We start from the raw sequence: 24269 nt of genomic DNA, 5'->3' as shown, positions 1-24269 counted from the left end.
TCAAAAAGGTAAAATTTCCACTCTTTCACACTAACATCAAAATTATCTGCTTTACAACAGTAGAATATGTAGAAAACTACTGACCTACAAGATGAAGAAGCCTCATTAATGCATAAATCAGTCTCAATTTATGCAAATGCTATACATGTCAAGGCTCTTCAAACACTTTCAGATGTGTGAATAGATGAAGGATGAAAGTGACAGCTTATTGTTTGTGGAGGGTAATAGCCAGGAGAAGAAAGTGGGAGGACTGTGACCCCCCCAAGACACCCTGGAGGGCTTCAGGCTGGGACTAGCAAGTGTGACTCTGGATCCAGGTGGGAAACACTAGGAAGTAGAGAAAGAAAGGGGGAGAAAAATCGAATGGAAGAAAAAAATCCTCAGTTTCTTCAGTGCTTTTTTGCCAGTCATTTCCGCTGTCTACACTTCAACTTTAAACTTTCTGCTAGCAAAATCGGGTAGGTAAATGCAAATACGTACCTGCTCACATGTATACATACTAAAATCTTAGCTATGTTAAAAAATATATATACATACTATATATAAAATATATCCACATACTAAAATCTTAGCTATGTTAAAAAATATATACTTAAATATATGTAGAAAAACAATGAAATGAAGTACACTAAAACTTTAACAGAGATTGTCTGTGGTTGATGGGATTGTGATTATTATTTTCTTCTTTAGTCTTACTTGTACTTCCAAGCTTTCTACAAAAAGAATGTATCACTTTTTTTAATCAGTAAAGCTCACTTTTTTTTTTTTTTATCCTCAGGGTCTTTTTTTATTATTCTCTTAAATTTTTCCAATAACTATGAAAAAAATCACAGGTCATATTCTCTGTAAAATAGCTTTACAATCTCCACTGAGTTTTTCAGCTTCAAAACAAAATCCAGTTGGGTAAATTAACTGTGATATCACTGTCTCAGGACATACAGAAATAATGAGGCAGGTCAGTTAAAAGAAGAACAAAAAGCCTGAAAATAGCATTCAAAGCATATGTGACTTCCTAAAAACACTGTGGCTCACTTACATCAAATGAAATGCCAACATTACACAATAACAGCAGGGGTGAAAATGTTGTAGATCATTTAAAAAGACAACAAAAAAAAGAAGGCGGCCTGAAAATCTGGGAAATCCATTTGCAAAGATGACATCACTATAATCATTTTTAGATTTTCTTTAGGGACTTGGGGTTGTCCTGCTATCAAAAGAGTAATGACCAGCATCTGTCATAGCTATCAACTTCCAATGACCAATTTGATCACATTCTTTCCTCAACTCTGTGCTAAGAATGTAAAGCAAGCTTCAAAGCTGGGAACTGTACTACGTTTGTCCTACTCTGTCCACTGAGAAAATCTGACAACATTCAGCTTGGCTACATTTCTCCATTAATTCTCTTCAGGTCTAAGAGAAAAATGATGGCATTCAGGAGAAGTAGAGAACAGATTTCGTTCAATCACATTTCAAACTCAACATAATATTTCCAATTGTAATTACTTTCATGGGAGGGTATTTGTGATAAGGCGCTGCTCCTGTTGCTAATTCAATGGCAGTTATTCCAAAACTCCACATGTCAGCCTTAAAGTCATAGCCTCTCACCTAAGAAAGAAACCAAGAAAGAAATACAATTACAGAGCTGGCAGATTTCATATCAAGAAGTCCAGATCATTTCAGAAATTCACAGCCTTTTTTTTTTTTTTTTTTTTAGTTGGAGTCTCACTCTGTCACCCAGACTGGAGTGCAGTCACCGCTCTCGGCCACCGCAGCCTCACCTGCTGGGCTCCGGCGATCCTTTCGCCTTAGCCTTCCGAGTAGCCAGAATTACAGGCATGTGCTACCACGCCCGGCTGACTTTTGATTTATTGTAGAGATGAGGTCTTGCTGCCCAGGCGGGTCTTGAACCCACGGGCTCAGGCAATCCACTCACCTCAGCCTCCCAAAGGCGTGGGATTACAGGCTGAGCCACCGAGCCCAGCTAGAAATTCACAGCTTTTTATAAACATCTTTCACGTTAGTTTGCTGAGCGCTAGCAATCAAGAATGAAATCTTAGTTACATAATGCATTCTACTGAAAGGATTCATTTGAATGAAACATTAGTGTACTCGTGATGTGTACCATGTCCATGAAAATATCACTTTTTTTTTTTTTTTTTTACCTGTTCCATGACTTCAGGGGCCATCCAACATGGGGTACCGACGAATGTTTTTCTTACTTTATTTCGGGTAACATCACCCCCTGTTGCTAAGAATGCACTTACCCCAAAATCTGAAAGGGAAAAAAAAAATCACCCTTATTTTATATAAGGCATTATTGCTTATAAATCCTGACTTTTTGAACATGACTCTTCCTGGGAAACTTTGCAGTGGCGATGAATTCCTCCAAACATGCCCAAGCACTCTCTCAGGCATACCACAGGGCAGACCTGCTTTCTGCCATCTCCTATGCCTTAGAGAACTCCATCATAGGTAATGGGCCCACAAGCCCACTGGTCCAAAAGCTCAGCATGCCAAATTATATTTTCCACTAAAAAGGTATCAGAAGTCATAATTTACCATAAAGGATTACAATATCCATGAAAACACAAACACATTTCCAAAGCCCAACATATAATGGGTTTTAGCTTTCAGTTAAAATTCATTTTGGGAAATCATTTATAAGAATACCACCAGAGGCAGTAAAACAATGTGGTATAGTTCCTTTTTGTGTTTTTCTTTTCTTATATTATTTTCTACCTCTTTTATTCCAAGCTATCAATGTTTGGGGAGTTAATTTTTTAATAAAAGATGAATAACATCCATATTCTACATTACCATATCTTGCCTAAATCATGCTAATACCTTAGCCAAAATCATAATGGCAAATCCACAACCCCAAGTACATGAGGCCAACATGCCCAGGTTTGCTCTGTGTAGCAACCAACACAAAGAAAAAGCTCAGTCAGCAAAGACTTTTTTTTCCTTCAATGTTTGCTTTTTGGACAAGTTTGTAAGTACAGGGGAAGTGGCTTGTAGAATTAAATAATATATTTAATAACTATTATATATTAAAAGTTCTTTTTCTGAGATGAATTAATTAGGCATACTGTACATGTTTAATATCCCTCGCCCAAAATGCTTGAGAAGTGTTTCAGATCTTGGATTTTTTTCCGATTTTGGAATATTTGCATTTTATACTTACCAGTTAAGCATCCCTAAATTTGAAAAATCAGAAATCCAAAATGTTCCAATCCACAGTTCCTTGAATATCATGTCAGCACTCAAAAAGTTTCCAATTTTGGAGCATTTGGAATTTCAAATTTTCAGATTAGGGATACTCAACCTATATAAACATACAGGCATATGTATAAAAAATTATATCTGTATGTGACAGTAGAAAAAGGAAAACCTGGTGATTATTAATGCAGGTACTCATATTTACATGTTTACACAAAGGCTAAAAATAGCTAATAAGTTAAAGCAGTTCCTCAAAACTAGTGCACCTGTTGATAATAGCCAGTCCAGGACCACTGGATAGTGAACTGACAGGTAGAAATTAAAAAGGGTAGTCAATACTACAAAACACCACAGTACCCTATGTAGTCTGAACCCCTGCAAATTGTTCTCACAAAATTCACCTCTGCTGGTCCCCTTTGTTGACTGTCAAGATGACAGCAATTACCAGAGAACAACCTCAAGTACAAACCAAGGTCAAAATGTATTAGCATTTGCATTAGGCCTATAATATTAACTTATGCAATTGTGTGACTTGATTACATTGTAACTGAGTGGAAATACAGTGACTGTTTTATTTTATTTATATTTAAATTTACTCATACTCCCAACATGATTTCAACTACAAGTAAAAGAAATGAGAACTGACAAATGGAATCTTTGTTCCAACTGCTACTTGCATGTTCATACTGAACGAAAGTATATTTTGAAAAAATGCTAGATAATTTAATATGCATATATGTGTCCAGCTCCAAAACTCATGGAATTCTTATACTGCCGTCTGAAAACTAAAGTCTTAAAAAAGAACTCTCTGGAACCAGTCAGTCTCCTGAGGCTGGGAGAAGACACTATTCATTCTCTTACAGAAAAGTTAGGGGAACTGAATCATTCATAAATGTCTACTATATCTGGCTGGAGAAAAAGAATATAAGGCTTTCAAAAATCATTAATTTCAACTTAATTTATATTTCTTTTTATGCTCTTTTTTTTTTTTTTTTTTTTTAGACAGAGTCTCGCTCTGCCACCTGGGCTGGACTGTAGTGTAGTGGTACAGTCATAGCTCACTGTGGCCTCAAACCCCTAGGCTCAAACAATTCTCCCTTGCCAGCTGCCCAAGTAGCTAGGACAATAGGCCATGCCACCACACCAGCTACTTTTAAAATTTTTTTGTAGAGACAGGGTCTGGCAATGCTGCCCAGGCTGATCTTGAACTCCTGTCTTCCAGCAATCTTCCTGCCTTGGCCTCCCAAAGTGCTGGGATTACAGGCATGAGCCACTATACCCAACCTCATTTTCAATTTAGTTTTTAAATATTTCTGAAAATAAGTTGAACAATGAATCTAGCATTTCATTTTTTATTAAAATTATTTTATATCAATGCTAAATAAATACATATCCTGTAAATAATTAATAACATGGGTTAAAAACTACTTTAAGATAAAACAGTCCGGCACGGTAGCTCATGCCTGTAATCTCAGTGCTTTGGGAAGCTGAGGCAAAAGGACTGCTTGAGCCCAGGAGTTTGAGACCAGCCTGGGCAGCATACCAAAACCTTATCTCTACAAAAAATATTTTTTAAAAAAATAGCCAGGCAATGTGGTTCACACTTATAGTCCCAGATACTTGGGATTCTGAGGTGGAAGGACCGCTGAAGCCCAGGAGGTCAAGGCTGCCATGAGCTGTGATCATTGTGATAATGCCACTTTACTCCAGCCTGAGTGACAGAATGAGACATCCAACTCTCACACACACACAAAAATTAGCCAGGCGTGGTGGCATGCACCTGTAGTCCCAGCTACTCAGGAGACTGAGGTGGAAGGATGGCCTAAGCCCAAGATGTCAAGATTGTGGTTAGCCATGATCATGCCACTGCACTCCAGCCTGGGTATCAGAAGACCCTAACTCACAAATAAATAAATATTTAAAAGATTCTTATAAATGTAAATGAAGTGACCCTGTACCCTGACATCACTACCTGAAAGATATAATCCAGATAGAAATCCATAGTTAACATTAGACATTTTTAAATTCCTTAAAAATACTATCTGCTTACATTGGACATTTTTTTTTTTTTTTTTTTGAGTTGGAGTCTCACTCTGTCACTCAGACTGGAGTGCAGTGGCCACTCCTGGCCACTGCAGCCTTGACCTGCTGAGCTCCGGCAATCCTTCCACCTCAGCTTTCCAAGTAGCTGGAACTACAGGCGTGCACTAACACGCCTGGCTAATTTTTTATTTATTGTAGAGATGAGGTCTCACCAAGTTGCCCAGGTGGGTCTCGAACCCATAGGCTCAGGCAATCCACTCACCTCAGCCTCCCAAAGCGCTGGGATTACAGGCTGAGCCATGGAGCCTGGCTTACATTGGACATTTTTAAAAGCTGGAAAAACAGCTGAAAAAGATGTATAGTGGCAATTCATTACTGACAGTACCCCTTTCAATATATCTTCATGATTCACATACTTATTCATAGCCTCTACTTTAAACACTCACTTTAAAGTCATAAACAGATGGTTAAATGTCTTCAAAGCTCAGAACAAAAATTTAAGTAGCAGAAAACACTAATCCTAACATCTATTCACCCTTCTGACTACAGAATAAATACACAATTTTCTACTGTGTATAGCTAACACGTATATAGAAAGATTTACATATACTGAGAAACAGAACATTTTGACCGAAGTACATAGTGTGCTTATATAAACAAGGAAATGTGTCTATTCTGTTGAGATGGTTAATATATAATAGTGAAAACAAGGTAACAATGGCAAGCTGTCCTTGTTTCCTCAGGGGTCCATCTGTATAGCCAGAGAATGGAGCCAGTGACATGTGGGTCCAAAACCATGAACCATGACAACATGGAATCAACAGCTACACATAAAGTTAGTCAGTCCATCTCCCTGTCTCCAGGAATAACTGGAAGATATGGGTAAAAGCTGCTTTAAGGGAGAAAAAAAAATAACAGAAAGAATGTGGTCATCCTAGTGAATCCATTCACTTCTTTGCTTCCCCACAACCACTGCCTTCGTTTAAGCCACCATCACACCTTGCCAAGATACCTGTGGCGGCCTCCTAAGGCCCTACCTCCCTTTTTCCCCTAGATCCGGGCTCCAAAAACAAGGCCTTTCTATGTCACAGACCCATGAGCCCTCCTTAAAAGTCCTTAAGACCTCCACAGCCTAACACGTAAACTTGACTCCCCTTTATTCTCTACTCCCAGACTCAAACAATGAACTCCAGCCTACTAAACTACTGGCTTTTTATTTCCTGATCCCATCACCACCTCAGCCCTCACCGGTGCTGCCTTTGCACATGATGCTTTGTCACCCAGGTATGTCATTCCCCACAACTGCGAAGAGCACCATCGGCAGAGGGCTTTCTGCAGGAGCTGAGTAATGAGAGAGCCTCTCTGGAATCCTGGCTTTTGTAAATAGTCTGAGGTGCATCCATCACCTGTGCTTAACTTATCATGTACGACTTAAGTCACTTTGGTCAGTGTCTTATTTTGACATGTGAATGATACCACGCCTTGAGGTGAATCAGCAGGATTTGAGATACAGTTATCTGATTTGGAAAATGGTACATCTACCAGGAAACATCACAGTAACCAATGACCAAGAGCTGAGTTTCACAGTGGTTAGGCCTACAACTAGACTATTCCCCAAATGAATGACTCCAGTAAGGGACCTAAACTTTCTGGGCCTATGTTTCCTTAATTAGGCTTCTTATTGAGGCCAATTTTTATACTACTATCATATTAATAAGACTCTCAAGCCAGGTGCATGCCCTGAGGTGGTGCAGGCCTGTAGTCCCAGCACTTTGAGAGGCCAAGGTGGGAGGACTGCTTGAGGCCAGGCACTCAAGACCAGCCTGGGTACTACAATGAAACTCCATTTCTAAAACACTAAAAAATTAGCTGAGTTTAGTGGTACACATCTGTAGTCCCAGCTACTCAGGAGGCTGAAGAAGGAGAACTGATTGAGCTCAAGAGTTCAAGGTTACATTGAGCTATGGTCGCACCACTGCACTCCAACCTGGGTAACGGGACAGTGAGAGACCCTATCTCTAAAAAAATAAAGTAATTTAAAAACTTTAAAAAAAGATTTTTTTTTGAGTCAAGGTCTCACTACTCTGTCACCCAGGCAGGTACAGTGGCATGATCACAGTTCACCACAGCCTTAACCTACTGGGCTCAGGCAATCTTTCTGCCTCAGTGTTCCAAGTAGCTGGGACTACAGGCAAGCACCACCACGCCCAAGTAATTTTTTTATTTTTTATAGAGATAGGGTCTCATTATGTTGCCCAGGCCGATCTCAAGCTCGTGGGCTCAAGCAATCCTCTCACCTCAGCCTCCCAAAATGCTAAGATTACAGGTGTCAACCACCCTGCCCAGCTAAAAAAAAAATGTTTTAAAGACTCCCCATTTCTTCTTACCATGTATAAATAGTCCTTGTAACAACTGTTAGGTAAATCAATAAGCTACTGTTCTCTGTCTTTTCTTTCTTTTTTTTTTTTTTGAATTGGAGTCTCACTCTGTCACCCAGACTGGAGTGCAGTGGCACGCTCCCAGCCTCTGCAGTCTCGATCTGCTGGGCTCCAGCGATACTTCTACCTCAGCCTTCCAAGTAGCTGGAACTAGAGGCGTGTGCTACCACGCCCAGCTAGTTTTTGATTTATTGTAGAGACGAGGTCTCACCAAGTTGCCCCGGCGGGTCTCGAACTCGCTGTCTCAGGCAATCCACTAGCCTCGGCCTCCCAAAGTGCTGGGATTACAGGCTGAGCCACCGAGTCCAGCCTCTGCCTTTTCATAAACAAGGTAAGTGTGGCAAGGGAACAGGCATTAATATTTTACAAGGGTAGAAATATAAAATAGGAAAAAGGTATGTTTCTTGATCTGGAAGATATTCCAATCAAGACAGGATAAGACATGAAACAACAGACAACAGAATAACATGTAGAGTCAAATGCTACACTGTGTAGAGGTGGAGGAGTCATTACCACAACAGTGGTCATGAAAGATGATATCCAAAGTGGGCCCTGAACCTGGCCTTGAAGATGAGGGGAAGATTTTAATATGCAAGCCTAACAGGAAACAAATTCCAGACAAAGAAACAGCATGAGCAAAGCACAAGTGCAGAGCCAAGAAGGAAAACAGTCTGACAGCTGCAAGCGTCAAAAACTCAAATACCTACAGGGGCCAGGCAGAAGTCTACAGGAGGGAAGAGGGCCCTAAAAGCCAACAGTACAACTGTAGTTTAAAGGGCCCTCAGTGGCTCAGCCTGTAATCCCGCGCCTTTGGGAGGCTGAGGTGAGTGGATTGCCTGAGCCCACAGGTTCGAGACCCGCCTGGGCAGCGAGACCTCATCTCTACAATAAATCAAAAAATCAGCCAGGCGTGGTAGCACATGCCTGTAATTCTGGCTACTTGGAAGGCTGAGGCGGAAGGATCGCCGGAGCCCAGCAGGTCGAGGCTGCGGTGGCCGGGAGCGGCCACTGCACTCCAGTCTGGGCGAGAGAGTAAGACTCCAACTCAAAAAATAAAATAAAATAAATAAAGGGCCCTTGACGTTTAGTCTCTGTGTTAGAGACATTAGGGAGTGCTGGGCCATGTGTGGAACCCCAGAGCCCATTCTCAGCACCGTCCCACCAAGTCTAAAGCAGGACACGAGAAGAAAGCTGCCACAGAGGAAGAAGGACCTAGCATTGCCAGATCTCCCAGTTTTCCCAGAGAAGCCGAACATCAGGATCATTCCATAAAAGCTCCCTTTCTTGTTGTTGTTGGCAACAAATTTCATTTTTTTAAAAACTGGAAAAGCTATTTCTCCTGCCTAATTTAATCTATGAAACTAGCCTGCCAACTGGTGGTTATTATGTCTAAAATTTACCTAAAATACTTCAACATATGCCATGTGATATTATGTTTGTGACACCACAACCCAGGTGGTCGGCTGGCATGCTAACCAAGAATACCCAGTGCTGGGGATGATGGTAGCATTCAATTCAGGATGTCAGAGGCAGCTGCTAGAAGTATTTCTATTATCTCTGTATCTAAATATAGATAAACATAAGCCAAGTGATTGTCCAAAAAGTGTTATTATTAGGGGAAAAAGTGACCTGTTGAGAGGCATGATGAATGTTAGAAATGGACTTTCACTGATGGGCATAAAGGTTTTTAGCACACAGAGCAGTGGCTAAAATATTTTAGAAACACTCCTCCGCCTTACATGAAGAGAATAAAAGAATTCAGTCAGACCCAACTATAGACTAGAACCCCCTACCCAGTCCCCTACCCAGTTCTATGTCAAGTTGGATTCCTAATAGCAAGTATAAGGGTAAAAGAAAACTGCATCCGAAATCTTGGCATGTCTGCTGCTAATGAATTTTTCATTCATCTAGAAGGAAAGAAAGCAGGGATTTCCTTGAGTTTACAGAACAAATTGTGAAAACTGTTTAGGGGCTGGCTTGCTAATTAAGGCAAAATTTGGTCTGAAATTTGATTTCCCTAAAACCTTGGAGGGAAGCTATGGGCAAGTAGCCAAACCTCACCTACCTCACGTTTCCATAGCATCTGCTAATATCTTTGAAAAGGAACCTGGCCAAAATTGGCCTAGGCCAATTCAGTCTTGGATTAGACAGTAATGAGATCAATATTTGAGAGCTCAGAGCTTCCTAAAATATACTTACAATGGGTTAAGAAAGATATTGATCCCTAAGTGGCTGGCTGGGGGTCTGAGGCATTAGGAGCCTCCATAACTTCAGGGGCCAGGAGAGTTCCTTGCTAGAAATAGCCTCCTCCCACCCCCCAAGCCCTGGCACAGAGGCCATGATTTCAAAAAGTGGAGAAGCACTTGGGAAGACTTTTGAGGGGCCCAACCAACCACAGAGTCTGAGCATCACGTAAAGGAACTTGGACTTGATCAATTAACAACTGCGGCTCACTCTCTCTAGAAAAGAAGAAAATTTGGAAAAAATAACCAACCATGCAAGGGTGCACAGGAAAGGAGAAAGACTAGGAGCAGGGAAGACCACAGCCATAGCCCAGGAGTAAAATCAACAGAGTCTGTATGTGAACAGAGACTCTGGAAATGGAATGGATTAGACAAATTCAAGAAAATATGGTGATTTAGTGGGTACTGGAACTAAAAAAGAGGAAGAAATAAAAATGATTAAATGACTTGCCAAGGAACACACAGCATGTTATTGAGGGTCTGAATAAAATCCACAGTTCTTCAAAAGGGAGTTAGCCACTTAGCACCGGTCCTTCCTTTTTTAGAAAGTTCAGTGTATTTTTCTTTATTGAAAAGGAAATGCAAAATGGAGTAATGGGGTTACGGTTCCACAACTCCTAAGCTCTTCCCTGAGTAAAGATCAAGCTGTGATTACTCAACACAGAAAAACTGGTTTGAGGTTCTCTGGTTAATCCTAAATGTCATATTTATATCATCAAAAACAATCCCTTTATAATTTGGTTTGATTCCCAGCTTTTTGTTTTGTTTTGTTTTTTGTTTTTTTTTTCTCATGTGAGATTCTCAATACTTGACTGACAAAATTGAAATGTACTTCTAAATAACCAGGAACATATTCAGGGCTGCCAGCATCCGGCCTTCCTGAGTCCCACAGGTTTCCTTAAAATGTTACAACACCAACGCAGGATGAATAAAGTACATTGTGACTTACATTATGCAAGCTATATAATAATGAGTAGAAAACAGAAGCAAATATTTTCTTAATTCTGTTAGAAACAGACTAAATAAAGATTTTTTAAAACAACGTATTTCTTTCTTTTCATATTATTTTTGTACAAGGATGTGTCAGTGGTGCAGCACCCACTTATGTTCAGGACACATGGGTGTGCACAACAGTGTGCGTGGTGTGGGTTTAGACACCGTGGGCTTACAGAGTTTAGATTTAGACACAATCCTGGCCTTCTAGTGAGAATTAACATGGGAAAATATACTAATTTAAATGGAGTGACTATTACATGACCTGAAGAACACAAATAGAAGAAACATGCTAATGTACCCAATAAACTACACTCAGAACTAAAGGCGCCATCTTCTGCTGGTGTATTTCTCAGGTGTCCTTTCTACTGATGTTGCTGGTGAGAGAAGGAAAACGCAAACTGGAGAAAGCCAGGGCATTCGCAGTTACAAAATCAAAGGCATGCCTCTTCCAACCACTCCAGTCTACATATTACATCTAGATTCATCTTCCTAAGGTACAGTTCTGAACATAGCACTCTCTGGTCAAAATCTTTCTCCTTCCAGGGCATTTGAGAATAACAAGGAAGCCCATCCCAGACCCTAAACCGGCATGTATGTAGAAGTCAACAGGCTTCCAGTCTTGTTGCCCTCTGCTTGTCCAATTATCACATACTTTAACCAAGTGCCTTTAGCTTCTTTAACTGATCAAATTACCATTCCTCAGTTTTATGTTTTTAATGTATCATTAAATCCAGGTTTGTATACCAGTTTGTTTGGGGTTCTTGTTTGCTTTTAAATTAAATAGGGGCAACGATTTACTTTCCGGGACCCTGGCCATCCTTAGAATATCACTCCACCACTGGGCACTGAAAGCCAAATCTGAGTGCACACAGGAGGAGGGTCATGCCCTCCCTCCCACCTGCTGGGATACCCAGTAGAGACTGGTGCTGCACTGACTCGGAGCAGGCAGAGGGACACTGCCAGTCCTCCAGGTGGCTGCTGCCCCTCTGAGTACCTGCACTGTGCTCAGCAGAACACAGCACAACCCAGGACAAGAAGCAGAGTGTGGAGCCCAGTGGCCAAGTCAGGATGTGGCAAGACCTGGAACAGCAGCTGCCAGCACTCACTAGGCTGGCTTCCTCCTTGAAATAAGGCCACTTTGCGTACAGGAGTAGCTTTCTCCCTATTATTATAAAGGTATTCCAGTGCCCCCATGACCCAAGAGACCAAATAGGTATGTGTGTGGTAGAGCATATGGGGCCCTCATTCAGAGGCATATCATGGGGCCCTGATCATTTCTAGTGAGTTCCACAAATGAGCTCTAAAACTAAAGGGAAGAGGACAGGAAGCAAGGAAGGACACTGTGTGTACAAAGGACCCCTATGTCCCCCATTCCAATAAGGCGCTTTAAAATCAAACAGGCCTGAATCTAAGTCCTAGTTATACTCTCTGCTCATTTACTTAACATCTTTGGCAATGGTTTCTCAAGCTTTAGAACAGGGAGCTCAGAAGATAGTGGGTTCTCAATAATATCAGTCCTTGCAGCACACTGTTGGCTGACCACCCAACAACCATACCCAGTTCCTCTTTACCAGAATCTTGATTTCATTTGCCAGACCTTGGGGGATTAATCTGACTGATCTAGGCCAATCATGGTGCATGGCTCCTCTTCACCAGGGAATGGTCTAAGGGTGTGCCCTAGTCCTGGTCTATGCACTCCAAGGGGATGGAGTGCTGCCTCTTGTGGGGAAATTAATCTAAATAAAAGAACCCCTCTGAAGGCTCCTTTGATCCACACTCCTCTTCCTGTTTGGGAAGGGTCACTTGAAGACATGATTCAGGGAGCAAGAAGAGCCCATGAGGACAGGTGCTGCTTAACATAGTGAAGGTGCAGAAGGGAAAGCAGGTAAGAGTCAGTCCATGACCTCTGTGGTATCCCCGGGGCCCTTGCACCAACTCTGAAACCAAATGTCTGGACTTCTTGTTATATGAGATAATTAAATGTCTCTGTTGCTTAATCTCCTGTCAGACAAGTACTCTGCTATTTGGACCCAAACTTAACTCTTACAGTCTGCAATCTTTCCCCAGTCCAGCCACATTTACTCATACTTTCTTGCTGCAAAGGGTTAATCATTGCGTCAGAGGCCAAAGTCACTGCAATCCACAAAAGGACTTGGTAAAACTCATCAAGAAAACAGTTTAGCATACGGTGCAATTTTGGATTTTAAAACAGCTTCAGTATTAAGCATGGCTTTTAATGCCAAGGGCACAAATCAAAACAAATAAATGCAGAGGCATCTCAGGGGGAAAAGATATTCTGCAACAAGAGTCTAACTCACTTTTTTGCCAAGGGTTGCTGTCTGGGGTTACCCTTACACAAACCTCCAGCAGACAGAATAACACAATCTCAGGAAAAAAAGGAAAGAGGAGTGACCTCAACATTCTAGTCCAGACCCTCACTTTTCCAAGTGAGGTCCACAGACCAGAATCACCAGCATCACTTGGGAGGCTCCAAATGCAGAGCCTTGAGTCCCACTCCAAATCAGAATCTGTGTACTGCAGCAAGCTCCCCTGCTGATTCTATGCACACTGAGGCTGGAGAAGCACTGCTCTAGAGTACCGTCTTCCCAGCAGGTGCTGTGGCATGATTCAGTAGGACTAGAAGATCTCAATGCATGACCAACTTCACAGCTTCCCTCTGTCACCTCTTAAATGAAGAAAACCATGGTAGTAGAGAAAGAGTAACAGGAAAAAAGTGCTGTGTGCATATTCTCTTATGACACAGGAAGTCCAAGGGCAATACTAAAAATGTAAATCACATCCCATACAGAACTGTCTGACCCAGTGATTCTCAACTGTGTCTAATGTGCCCAGGAGGACAAACAACTTCACACATGTGACACACCTCTACGGGATTTTAACAAAAATCTTTTGTACAAAATCTTAAAATCTTTTGTAAAGTACATGAAAACAATGTACAACCACAATACTTGTTAACAGTTTATCAGCAACACCTGCTCACTGGAGGCACCATGGTCAGAGAGAGAGGTTGTGGGTAAACATTCTTAGTACAGATTTTTGTAGCACCACTCCTTTCTCTCCCACTCATGAAAATCATGATGAATTGTGTGAGGGTGATATCATCCTATTATTGGAGTGATCACCTTGAATCTGCCCATCTTTTAATAAATATGTTGGCACTTTACTTCCTATAAGTAACCAGTTATTCACATACACTATGGATGGGAACACACTCCCTATCCTACTCGGGAGACAGCCTGACACCCCAAGAGGAACCAGACAGAACCACATAGAGTCCTCTGACTCTCTCGCCCCTCCCCCATCAAGATCCTAGTTTTCATGTCTATTTACTCCTTCTTGCAAGCATATGCTCAATGACCATGTTTGGCTCTATAGGCTGTGGCACCCATCCATAGTATGATGTCCAAGGCATTCACAGTCAGAAAGCATGATTTGTGGTATTTCCCAAGTCTGGGCCCTAGACAGTCATTTATCAGCTGCTCAGGACAAATTCATCTTCCCCATCTATTAATAAGGGAGAGGCAGTCCTGACCTTCTCCGAAACATCAGAGAATGACAATTTCACAGCCTTTTCTGACAGCAGCAGCAGAAAAGAAATAATAAGACATTATCTTCTTAGTCCCTAAAGATAGAGTTTCACCTTTTAAAATAAAAGAAACACAAAGAAGCAAGCCTTACTGTGACTGGAGTCTCATATTAGTAGACTCTTAACATTGCCATCAACAAGTTTTCCTCACATATCCTATATTTTTTACTTATAAGGGAGATGTTCTTAGCACCTTTTACACTTTATACAAGAAATCTATTCAGTTTACAGTGACACAAATTGAAAGAAAAATTCAACAGGACGATTCTTGGTAAAAATGCAAAGGCTACCCAAGCTGCCACCCCCTCCCAGTTCTTCAGCCATTCCCACAATCAAGACAACACAGGCTTAAAAGGGACAAAAAGAATAAGTGGTGGTCAATGTCAATTCACATCTGGCTCAGAGCTCAGTTGGCTAATGCAGTCTATTTGCCACAGTTACCAGACTAACATAGCAGCAAACTATAGATAAACTGCCTATCTATGCCAGCACCACAGAACCCTTGCCCCAAAGCAGGTAAACTGTAGGTGAGAAGTAGCACCAGAGGTCACACCTGGAGAAGCAACAGCAGATGGGACGGCAGAAGCAAGAATCCAAGCCCAGCTGTGCTGAAGATTCCAGGCAAGAGGCAGCTTTTTCAAGTCCAATGATACACATGACCAAGAGCTCACTAGTGGTCAATTCTAATTAATATGATAATTCCACTGAACAAAGAACAAACACAGACAGTTCCCAAGTCACAAATCCATTCTTCCCTGGTCCCCAATGCAGCATGGGAAGGCTATTTTTAAAAGTGCTCTAGTAAAAGGAGCCACAGAACAGGCTTGGTTTCCTCTCCCTTCCACGCCCAAGACCATCCTCTGATCAGAATTCCTTAAAACAGGACTGAGAATGTCTTTAGTGACTGCAGCTAATGAAGGGCTATTCAAACATTTAGATGCACGATAGGTCCTTAGAGAACATCTTGTCAACCTTCCTTATTTTACAACTGAAGGAACTGAGCCCTGGAGCTGCTGAACTGACAAAAGGCATAGAGTCAAGAAGCATATTAGGGGGTGGGGAAGAAACCTAATGGCAAGAACTGAAAGTGAAGTCTAAGGAGATCTAAGAATGACATGCTTTTATGACCTTCAGAATGGCCTTAAACAAGTCCACAATTGCTCAACAGTCCTCAGACCCTTCATCTGAAAGACCTATTCTGTAGAACTGACAGAGATGCTATAAAGAGAGTGCTAGGTAAGTATATTATACAGGCATTATCATTTCCCAAGTCAAAGAAATGCTTCTGAAGGCCATATCCACAGAGATGGGCACAAGCAACTTAGATAAAATATTAATAAGTCTAAATTTCCAGTGCAATATTCATATACCTGCAGGTGATCCTTTTCATACAAATCTCCACTCAACCTGCCCTACTACTGGAATTCTGCATTAAGCCACAACAGTCCTCTGCACATGTTAAAGAGATGATCCCTAAGGGAGATTACTAAAATAACACACCTCCAGTTGCTACAAGTATTTGAAAAAACAATTCACATCACTTCCACGAAGTTTTGAGACAGCTTAGTCCAATCTTTAGATCTGCGGATTTTCAAATCTGTGATAAAGAAAACTTCACATTGAAAACTCTTAATATTGAAGAGTCAATGAACTATGAGAATCATAAATTAAATTCTGTTGCCCAATATTCTTTTCATCTAAATGTACTATATAGTCAGATGTTTCTTAATTCATTCTACAACTATTTGCCAAGATCTTACTAAGCGACACCTCCAGTTCTAAGCACTGGGACTACCGAATAGAAGCCCCTGCCTTTGTGGAGCTGATTTTTAAAGGCAGGGGTCAGAGGAGGGTCAAATAGAGATAAAAACAAAATTACAAAATATAATAAATATATAGCAGCAGTTTTCAAACTTTAACATGCATCAGAATCACTAGAGGGTTTCTTAGGACACAGATTGCTGAACCCTACACACAGAGTTTCTGATTCAGCAGTTCTGAGGTGTTAAAGCACAAGAATTTGCATCTTTTATCAAGTTCATGCTGATGCTGCTGGTCCAAGAGCACACCTTGAGAGGGCCACTAATACAGAGTACTCTGCTGTGTACAGTAAAGAAAAACAGTACAGGAAATAGAAAGCATGGAGTAGGAAGTTTGCAATATGAGGCCATGGAAGTCTCACTGACAGGACATTTGAGTCAAGATCTGAAGGACGTAAGGAAAGGAGTATTCCAGACAGAGGGGACAGCCAGTACAGAGATCCTGAGGCAGGAGCAAGCAAGTAAAGCAGCCAGTTTGGAGAGGAAGAAGTAGGAGACAAGATAAAAAAGATAACGAGGGGCCATATTTTATAAGGAATTATGGGCTTCTAACTTTCACTCTGAGATGGGAAGGGATTGGAGGGTTCTGAGGAAAGGCATGATACTAATCAACTTAGTTTAACAGCATTACTCTGGTTGCCATGTAGAGAACAGGCCACAAAAGGGGAAGGACAGAAGAGAGTCTCTTAGGAGGCTGCCATTATAATCGAGACAAGACTCGGACCATGATGGCAGCAGGGAGTTGGTGAGATGTGGTCAACAGCAGGAATGTTATTGCAGCACTATTCACAATAGCAAAAACATGAAACCAACCATGCTGCCCATCGAAAGTAGACTGGATTTTTAAAAATGTAGTACATATACATGATGGAATATTACACGATGGACGATCACACAGCCATAAAGAAGGATAAAATGATGAACTTCACAGCAACTTGGATGGATTTAGAGTCTGTAATACTCAGTGACTTATCACAGAAACAAAGAACTGGTATCACATGTTCCACTCATAAGCAGACCCTGAACAATTATTATAATATTATAAGAAAGAGACTGGCAGTAGTGGGAAACTGTCAGGGGAGGGAACGGGGGAGGGGGGGGCACACTTCATCAATAAGTGTACCTGATCTCAAACCAGGTAACATGGGGAGCAAAATGAAGCCCAAACATTACCTGTACAATGACCATTTGTATACCTAACCCTGAATTGTATCCCACATCTTTAAAATAAAATTTTTTTTAAAAACAGTAGGATTGACTGACATATTGGCCAGGATGTAGGGATGAGAGAAAGAGATAACACTAAGATTTCTAGCCTATTCCACAGAAGGGAGGTTCTGCCATTAACAGAAGTGGGAAAAACTGTGAGAAGGGCAGTTTGTTTGGTGCGATGGGGGCACATAATTCTTCTCTATTGATGTTATACAATTCTTAGAGTTGAAAGGAAACTTGAAAACCTTTAAACTACAAGCCAGCAAAGAACATTAAACTACAGCCAGCAAAGAACCTGGCTGAGGGCACAGGAAAAGTAAATGGCCATGGGAACTCAATAATCCTTGGCTTCTGTGTCCTCAAGTATGCTCTTCAAGTGTTAAATTATATTCCATAGTACATAAATACAGGTTAAGACTATCTAAACTCCTAAAAATCTATAATCAATATATGATGTATGCAGTAGCTGATGCTATTGACCAAAAACCATTTCTATTTATAATACACATTTAAGACATATCCCCAGGATAACCTATTAAACTAATCCTAATGCAGCTAACTTAAATTTTCCAGGTACATGCATTCCTTCCACACGTACAAGTTTTGAAATTAAATTTTTATAGTTAACTGTTTAGCATCTGTTTCTCCTGAACTGTAAACTTCATGACAGAAGACACGATGTACCCACTCTTTACCACTCTCAGCTGACTGTGCCTGGAACATCGTAAATGCTCAATAAACATGTTAACCAACTACTTGCAACACATTGAACCCAAACACCTTATGTTTACCTTTTTCCCAGGTAAGGAGCAGGCTGTAACAAATGGAGGTTCTGGGAAACAGAAAAATAAATGACAAAATAATCAAGCAGAGAACTGAGTTGAACTGCTCTGCTTTTAGTCTAAAAACTCTTGTTTTACCCAGACCCCAGTAGCTTTTAGTAATATGTGAAATTTAATTTAATAATGATATCCAGGGCCTTGTAGGAAAGCAAAAAGAGAGGAACGGAGAGAGACTAAGCATCTGTCTCATGCTCTCCCAGACCCTCTTCCTTGAAGTTCAACCCTTACCCGCATGCCGCTAAATATACACAGCTGAGGAAAAATTCCAGCAGGGGAGTAAGGCAAAGTGACTCTCCTCCATTGGGTTTGCTCAGTAAGACTTCCTGAAGTTGCTGCTCAAATAACTGCTAGCAGTTGAAGAATGGGAAGCTGCTCAAAATCTCCCCAAGTATTTCTCATCGATGGTGTACAGATGGGATGGAAAACTAAGTTTCCAGAACTGACTACATTCTTGGTTCAGGCTAGAAGCTCTACCAAATGTTACTATTTGTCAAGACACTGAAAATCAGGGAGCCACAATAATTTACTGTCCTTATCCACTTAAGCCAGAAAAATAATTAATACATGAAAATGTGTCATAATTCATTACACCATCATTCACATAAACTGTTCCTGAAACTCAAAGCAAAAGCAAATATTTGGTTCACTTTATATGTCCCCACCCCCAACGATTTTAATTTGCATGTGCACTTAAAGATGTGTACATCTTTTGGATGTACCCAGTGTCTCCTCATTCATGTTCTCTGCTTCACTCTTCCTTAACTTTATTAATCATTCAACTGCTGGCTGGCTAAAGCAGAGTTTGCTTTAAACCACAAATGAAAAATGCCCATTAAAAAACTATTTTCAACATTTAAAATACACAGTAGTATACATATGTAAATACTGAAAATATTTTCACTACCTTCTCTGCTAAGCTGATGTGGGCTTATTTGAATTTTCAGCTATGCTTTACATCTGCACCCTCTGCAGATGTACTTGCATAGCTGCCAACGAGACAGGGTGCCTAGCATGCCTCCAGTCAGACTGCACTGAGCAAAAGTTCATGAATACCTGCTATGTGTCAGGTACTATCTGGGGATGTTGAGAGGAACAACACAGAGTTTCTACCTCCGGGAGGTACACAGTTTGAAGGTAAGAGAGGAAAGGAAAGACCCAATTTCAGTACAGTGTTGTAGGCTAGCAGTTAAGAGTATGCACAGGACGCTCACAATCCACTAGGGTGATGTGTCTAACCCAGTAAGGGTGGGGGTCATAGAGGAAAAAATGGGAAATGGTTTCACAAGAAAATAATGCCCTGAATTGGGTCTTGAAAGAAAAGAAGTTATTTGGGTAAAGAAGAACCATGAACAAGAAGCTATAAGCATTTCAAGTCAGAAAGCACTCACAGACAAGACTGGAAAAACAGGCAGGTCCTTCATCTGCCAATATTATGGAACTGGGGCTTTATTTCAACAGCAGTTATAAACTTTAAGCATGGGAATATGGGCAGATCTACATTGTTGAGTCTTCACTCTGTTGATATTGGGGAAACTGACGGGACAAAGAAAAGGGAAGAGCAACACAATGTGGCAGGAGGTTGGATGGAGTGCCTAAAGTCTGTCCTCCCTAGCTACTTCCTTGTGATCTTACCATAATAATTAAAGGACACCACCTCAATTTCAATACAAAAGCAATAAGAATTAATTCTAAACGGAATATGTATTAACTCCTTTAATGCTCCAGTATATTCCCATTACACTGACGTCCAAAGTAAGGCACAGAGAGGTTAAATAATGTAGCTATACAGCTAGAAGGAGCAAGGCCAGGGTTTGAGCCATGGCTGTCTGGTGTCAGAGTCCACACTCTGGACCAAAGTGCTCATGAATATGGTGACATCATTTCCTGATTAAGATGCCCCAGGGGCTTTCAGAGCTTCCCCATGCTAATCAGAGGCCCCAGTGCTGCCACTGGTGCCCATATAACCTTGCTCAAAGCAGCAGCCACTCTTCCCGAAAACACAAGAAATAATTCTTCAAATTCCTACCTTCCCTATCAAAGTATACTCTATCAGAACCAAAGAGCAAAGAAGGAAAAACTAGAGCCTATCAGTTATGAGTGTAAAAACTCAAGTACCGTGCACGCCTTCCTCTGGCTCCTTAAGAATAATATCAGAGTATTGGAAGCAAGTTAAGGCTCATTGCATGTTTTCCTGGAGGTTTAAGTCATGGAGTTTTCAGTGTTCAAGATGCACACTGAAGCTAAATAGGCATTCAAGGCTAATACAGATATAATCTCCCTCCTAGAAAATAAAGGTGCTAACCAAAGTCATACCAGTTTACCTGAAACAGTGAAAAACCTAGGGCATACTCTTGATTTGAATAGGCTTAGATATATTGAGACGGGTGTGATGATAATTTTCAAGAGTTCTAGGCTGCCTTAGCTCAGTACTAGATTTGATTTTTTCTGTTATGAAAAACTAGAGAAATTCACATGGGATTCACATGGAAAATTCACATGGAATACACATGGGAAATTCACAAAACATAAGTACTTAGTATACTTGTCCTACTATAACAAAATACCTTAGATGGGGTGACATAAACAACAAAACCTCATTTATCGCAGTTCTACAGGCTGAGAAGTCCAAGATCAAGGGGCCAGCAGATTCACTATCTGGTTGGGACATACTTTCTAGATCACAGATGGCTCCTTCTCACTGTGTCCACACATGGGGATGGGGCAAGGAAGCTCTCTGGGGTTTCCTTTACAGGGGCACTTAATCCCATTCATGAGGGCTTAGCCCTCATGACTTTATCCTTTCCTAAAGGCAACCTCCAGACATCATCAGACTGGTGATCAGGCTTCAACATATGAATTTTAAGGAGACACAAACATTCAGACCATTACATATACACATCAAAAAGGCAAAAGTAAGTGGAAAAAAGCATGATATCTACCTTACATAATGTATGAAGTGTTTGTAATATATAATGTGTATAATGTATAGGATGAGTATGCTTCTAGAAAGTTCTTCAGAAATCAAATGTCGTGAAATCATCAATTTGATAGTACATTAAGAGTAGCCACTATTTTTTTTTTTAAGAGTTGGAATCTCACTCTGTCGCCCAGACTGGAGTGCAGTGGGACGCTCCCGGCCACCACAGCCTTGACCTGCTGGGATCCAGCAATCCATCCGCCTCAGCCTTCCAAGTAGCCAAGTAGCGGGAACTACAGGTGCACACTACCACACCCAGCTAATTTTTTATGTATTGCAGAGACGAGGTCTCACCAAGTTGCCCAGGCGGGTCTCAAACCCACGGACTCAGGCAATCCACTCACCTCCCAAAGTGCTGGGATTACAGGTTGAGTCACCGAGCCCAGTAGTCACTATTTTTTTAAAAATTCTAGATTAAATAGATTTGCAGAAACCACCCCAAAGTGACCTGTTTGATATGAATTTCTGATTGCTTAACATAGTGTCTCTCATTAATTCCGGACAAACAGACTTAGTCACTTGCCAGACAAAGCACTAAGCTCTTCCTGACAATATGACAGAGCATCAAATTATAAAATAAAATGCCATCCCATGGGAAGAGCATGACATTCAAATAGCCACTCCCCCTTTTATCACATGGTGTAGCAGAACCTGTTACATTTACCAAGGCACTCTCTTCAAGTATATTATCAGGGAGTCACACACACACAGGCTCTCTAAACATAACAAATTGGAAAGCATTTTCTTTTAAACCCTGAGTAGACTGTCCTCGGGTTTTAAATCACTACATCAAACCTGAAGTTTTCCACTCTGAAAAGAATATAGTGCTCTACACCATATGACACCTAAGATGATTGTTTCTCCTATCCCCTAAAACCTTACCAGGGACACTGTACATCTCAGCTAAAAGAAGTACAGAGGAAAGTGTTGAATACGTTTCCTGGCCCAAAGTGGAGTCCATTTATGCAGACATAGAAGAGCTAGTGATTGCTATTGATACTCTATCTGAAACTGAGATTACTTAAGTCCAGATTTAGAGGCCTCCCCTGGAAATCCCAGACGGGGTGCGTAGACTCTAGAGTCAGACTGCTGGGATCAAAGCCTTGATCCACCACTTATTCTACCTATGACGTGGGCAATTTACTGCCCCACTTCTACTTAGTTTCTCATCTGTAAAATGAGTGCAACAGTGCTTTCCCAGAAGGGCTATGGTGAGGACTGAATTAGTCACACTGCATTTGGAACGCAAAACCTGGCCTCACACAAAGGCAGCTCTCAATACACATTAGTTACTAATTTGATATCCATGGCCAATAGAAATGTACAGGCTTCCCACAGAATTTGTACTGCAGTAAACAGAACCAAGGATGTGAGCCTCTTCACCACACTAGTTTGCTGCATAATAAACAAAGGCTTCTTGAGGTCTAATTTAGATTCTTTAATCTTCCCTTTTCTGATAAAAAGTTCTGAGGAAGGGAATGTGTGTGTGTGTGTGTGTGTGTGTGTGTGTGTGCGCGCACGTGTGTTAAAGTGAGTTAATTTTTTTAATAAAAAGTATGTCTTCTATTATGATAGCAAATAGAGCCCTTTCTTAAAAGCAATAAACGTAATAATGCTTTCAAGGTAGGCAGTATATACATGATATTCAAAGAAATATATGCAAATTTAACTTCTCCCCTGTTTAACTGTTATTTCAAACTACAGGACCTAAGAGGCATAAAGATACACAGGGAAAAGGGCAAAAACAGTCCAGGTGAAACAGCATATTATTTGTCCCAATATAACAGGTAGCCACAAAAAGGGACAGCTCATTTCTGCTATTACTGAGTCTCTGCTTTCAAATCTTCCCTTCCCTCCCCTATTTTACCCACCAGACAAAGATGCCAACAAAAGACCCAGAGACTCCTGGCCCTAGTTTTTGTTCAGTTAGTGACCAAGTGCCTGACCAAGAAAGTCAATCTCCTATAAAAATGAGGACAGCAGTAACATCTACCTGGTTCAAGGAGACAGTAAAAATGCTTTAAGGCAATAACCTTATTTTATAGTTAAAACTAAGAAAATTCAAATTGTATATACTGTATAAACTCAATATTGTGATCAGGTAAGAGAATATGAGGAAAATTAATAGAAAGCTGCAGCTCCAGAGATGTAGAAACTGCACATTTCGGTGCCTATTAAACAATCATCACACATTTGGAAAATGGCAATTCCATCTATGTCATTTCACAAGGATGAAGCTGCATCACACACAAAAGGGATACCAAGGAAGCCCCAAATGGCTGTAACACGAAGTCCTCATCACATGCTCAGCACAGAAAAGGCACAGCCCTCTGCACACTGATTCATTTAATCCCTACAACCACCCCATTTGGGGGTTTCCTGCCTGTGTCCCTCTGAACCCAGGAGCCCTGCAGTGGAAGTCATGTATTGGGTCACACCAGACACGGCCACGATGACAAAAAACCCGAAGGCCTGAGATGGAAAGAAAAAGTCAGAGAATCACACCTCAGGGATTCCTACTGGGAAAAAGAAAAGGACAATGTGTTCCAGAGGGCCCGGGGAGAAGCTCAGATCATTAATCTGACAAGAATAATGGGATGAGGTGACTGGCAGAGTATCAAGTAACAGAATAAGGTAAGGGTTGACAGGCTTTCACAATTCAAAGGCAGTTCACTGCTTTTTTGACCCTCTTAGTGAAAAGTTACCACTTTATCACAAAACTTAGAAAAATTAATTGTACTTCCTTGTTAGCTTAGAGCAAGACGAATGGCAAGTTAACTTCCAAATTCCATAATTAGTAAGTATTTAATATTAATAAGCCTTTTGATAACTCACAAACCCCCTCATAGGTGAACCTCTTACAGGACAAATT

At 41.0% G+C, this 24269-nt stretch overlaps 1 protein-coding gene across 1 annotated transcript in view; it reads right to left on the bottom strand.

Annotated features, from left to right (window-relative positions):
• The window catches only part of LOC103254099 (STE20/SPS1-related proline-alanine-rich protein kinase), a gene marked incomplete at its 3' end in the record, with an annotated part of 130166 nt that overhangs the window by 84899 nt on the left and 20998 nt on the right, over positions 1-24269 (bottom strand). The window contains exons 6-7 of the mRNA XM_021709641.1: positions 2163-2272; positions 1504-1605 (exon numbers count right to left, since the gene is read on the bottom strand). Of these exons, the coding sequence (XP_021565316.1) occupies positions 1504-1605; positions 2163-2272 (212 nt within the window). The remainder of the gene's footprint in view (positions 1-1503; positions 1606-2162; positions 2273-24269) is intronic.

The sequence above is a fragment of the Carlito syrichta genome, unplaced genomic scaffold (genome assembly GCF_000164805.1).
Source record: "Carlito syrichta isolate Samal-C Ts95f unplaced genomic scaffold, Tarsius_syrichta-2.0.1 Scaffold269792, whole genome shotgun sequence".
In the NCBI taxonomy this organism is placed as follows: Eukaryota; Metazoa; Chordata; class Mammalia; order Primates; family Tarsiidae; genus Carlito; species Carlito syrichta.
This window is presented reverse-complemented; position numbering and strand designations above follow the sequence as displayed.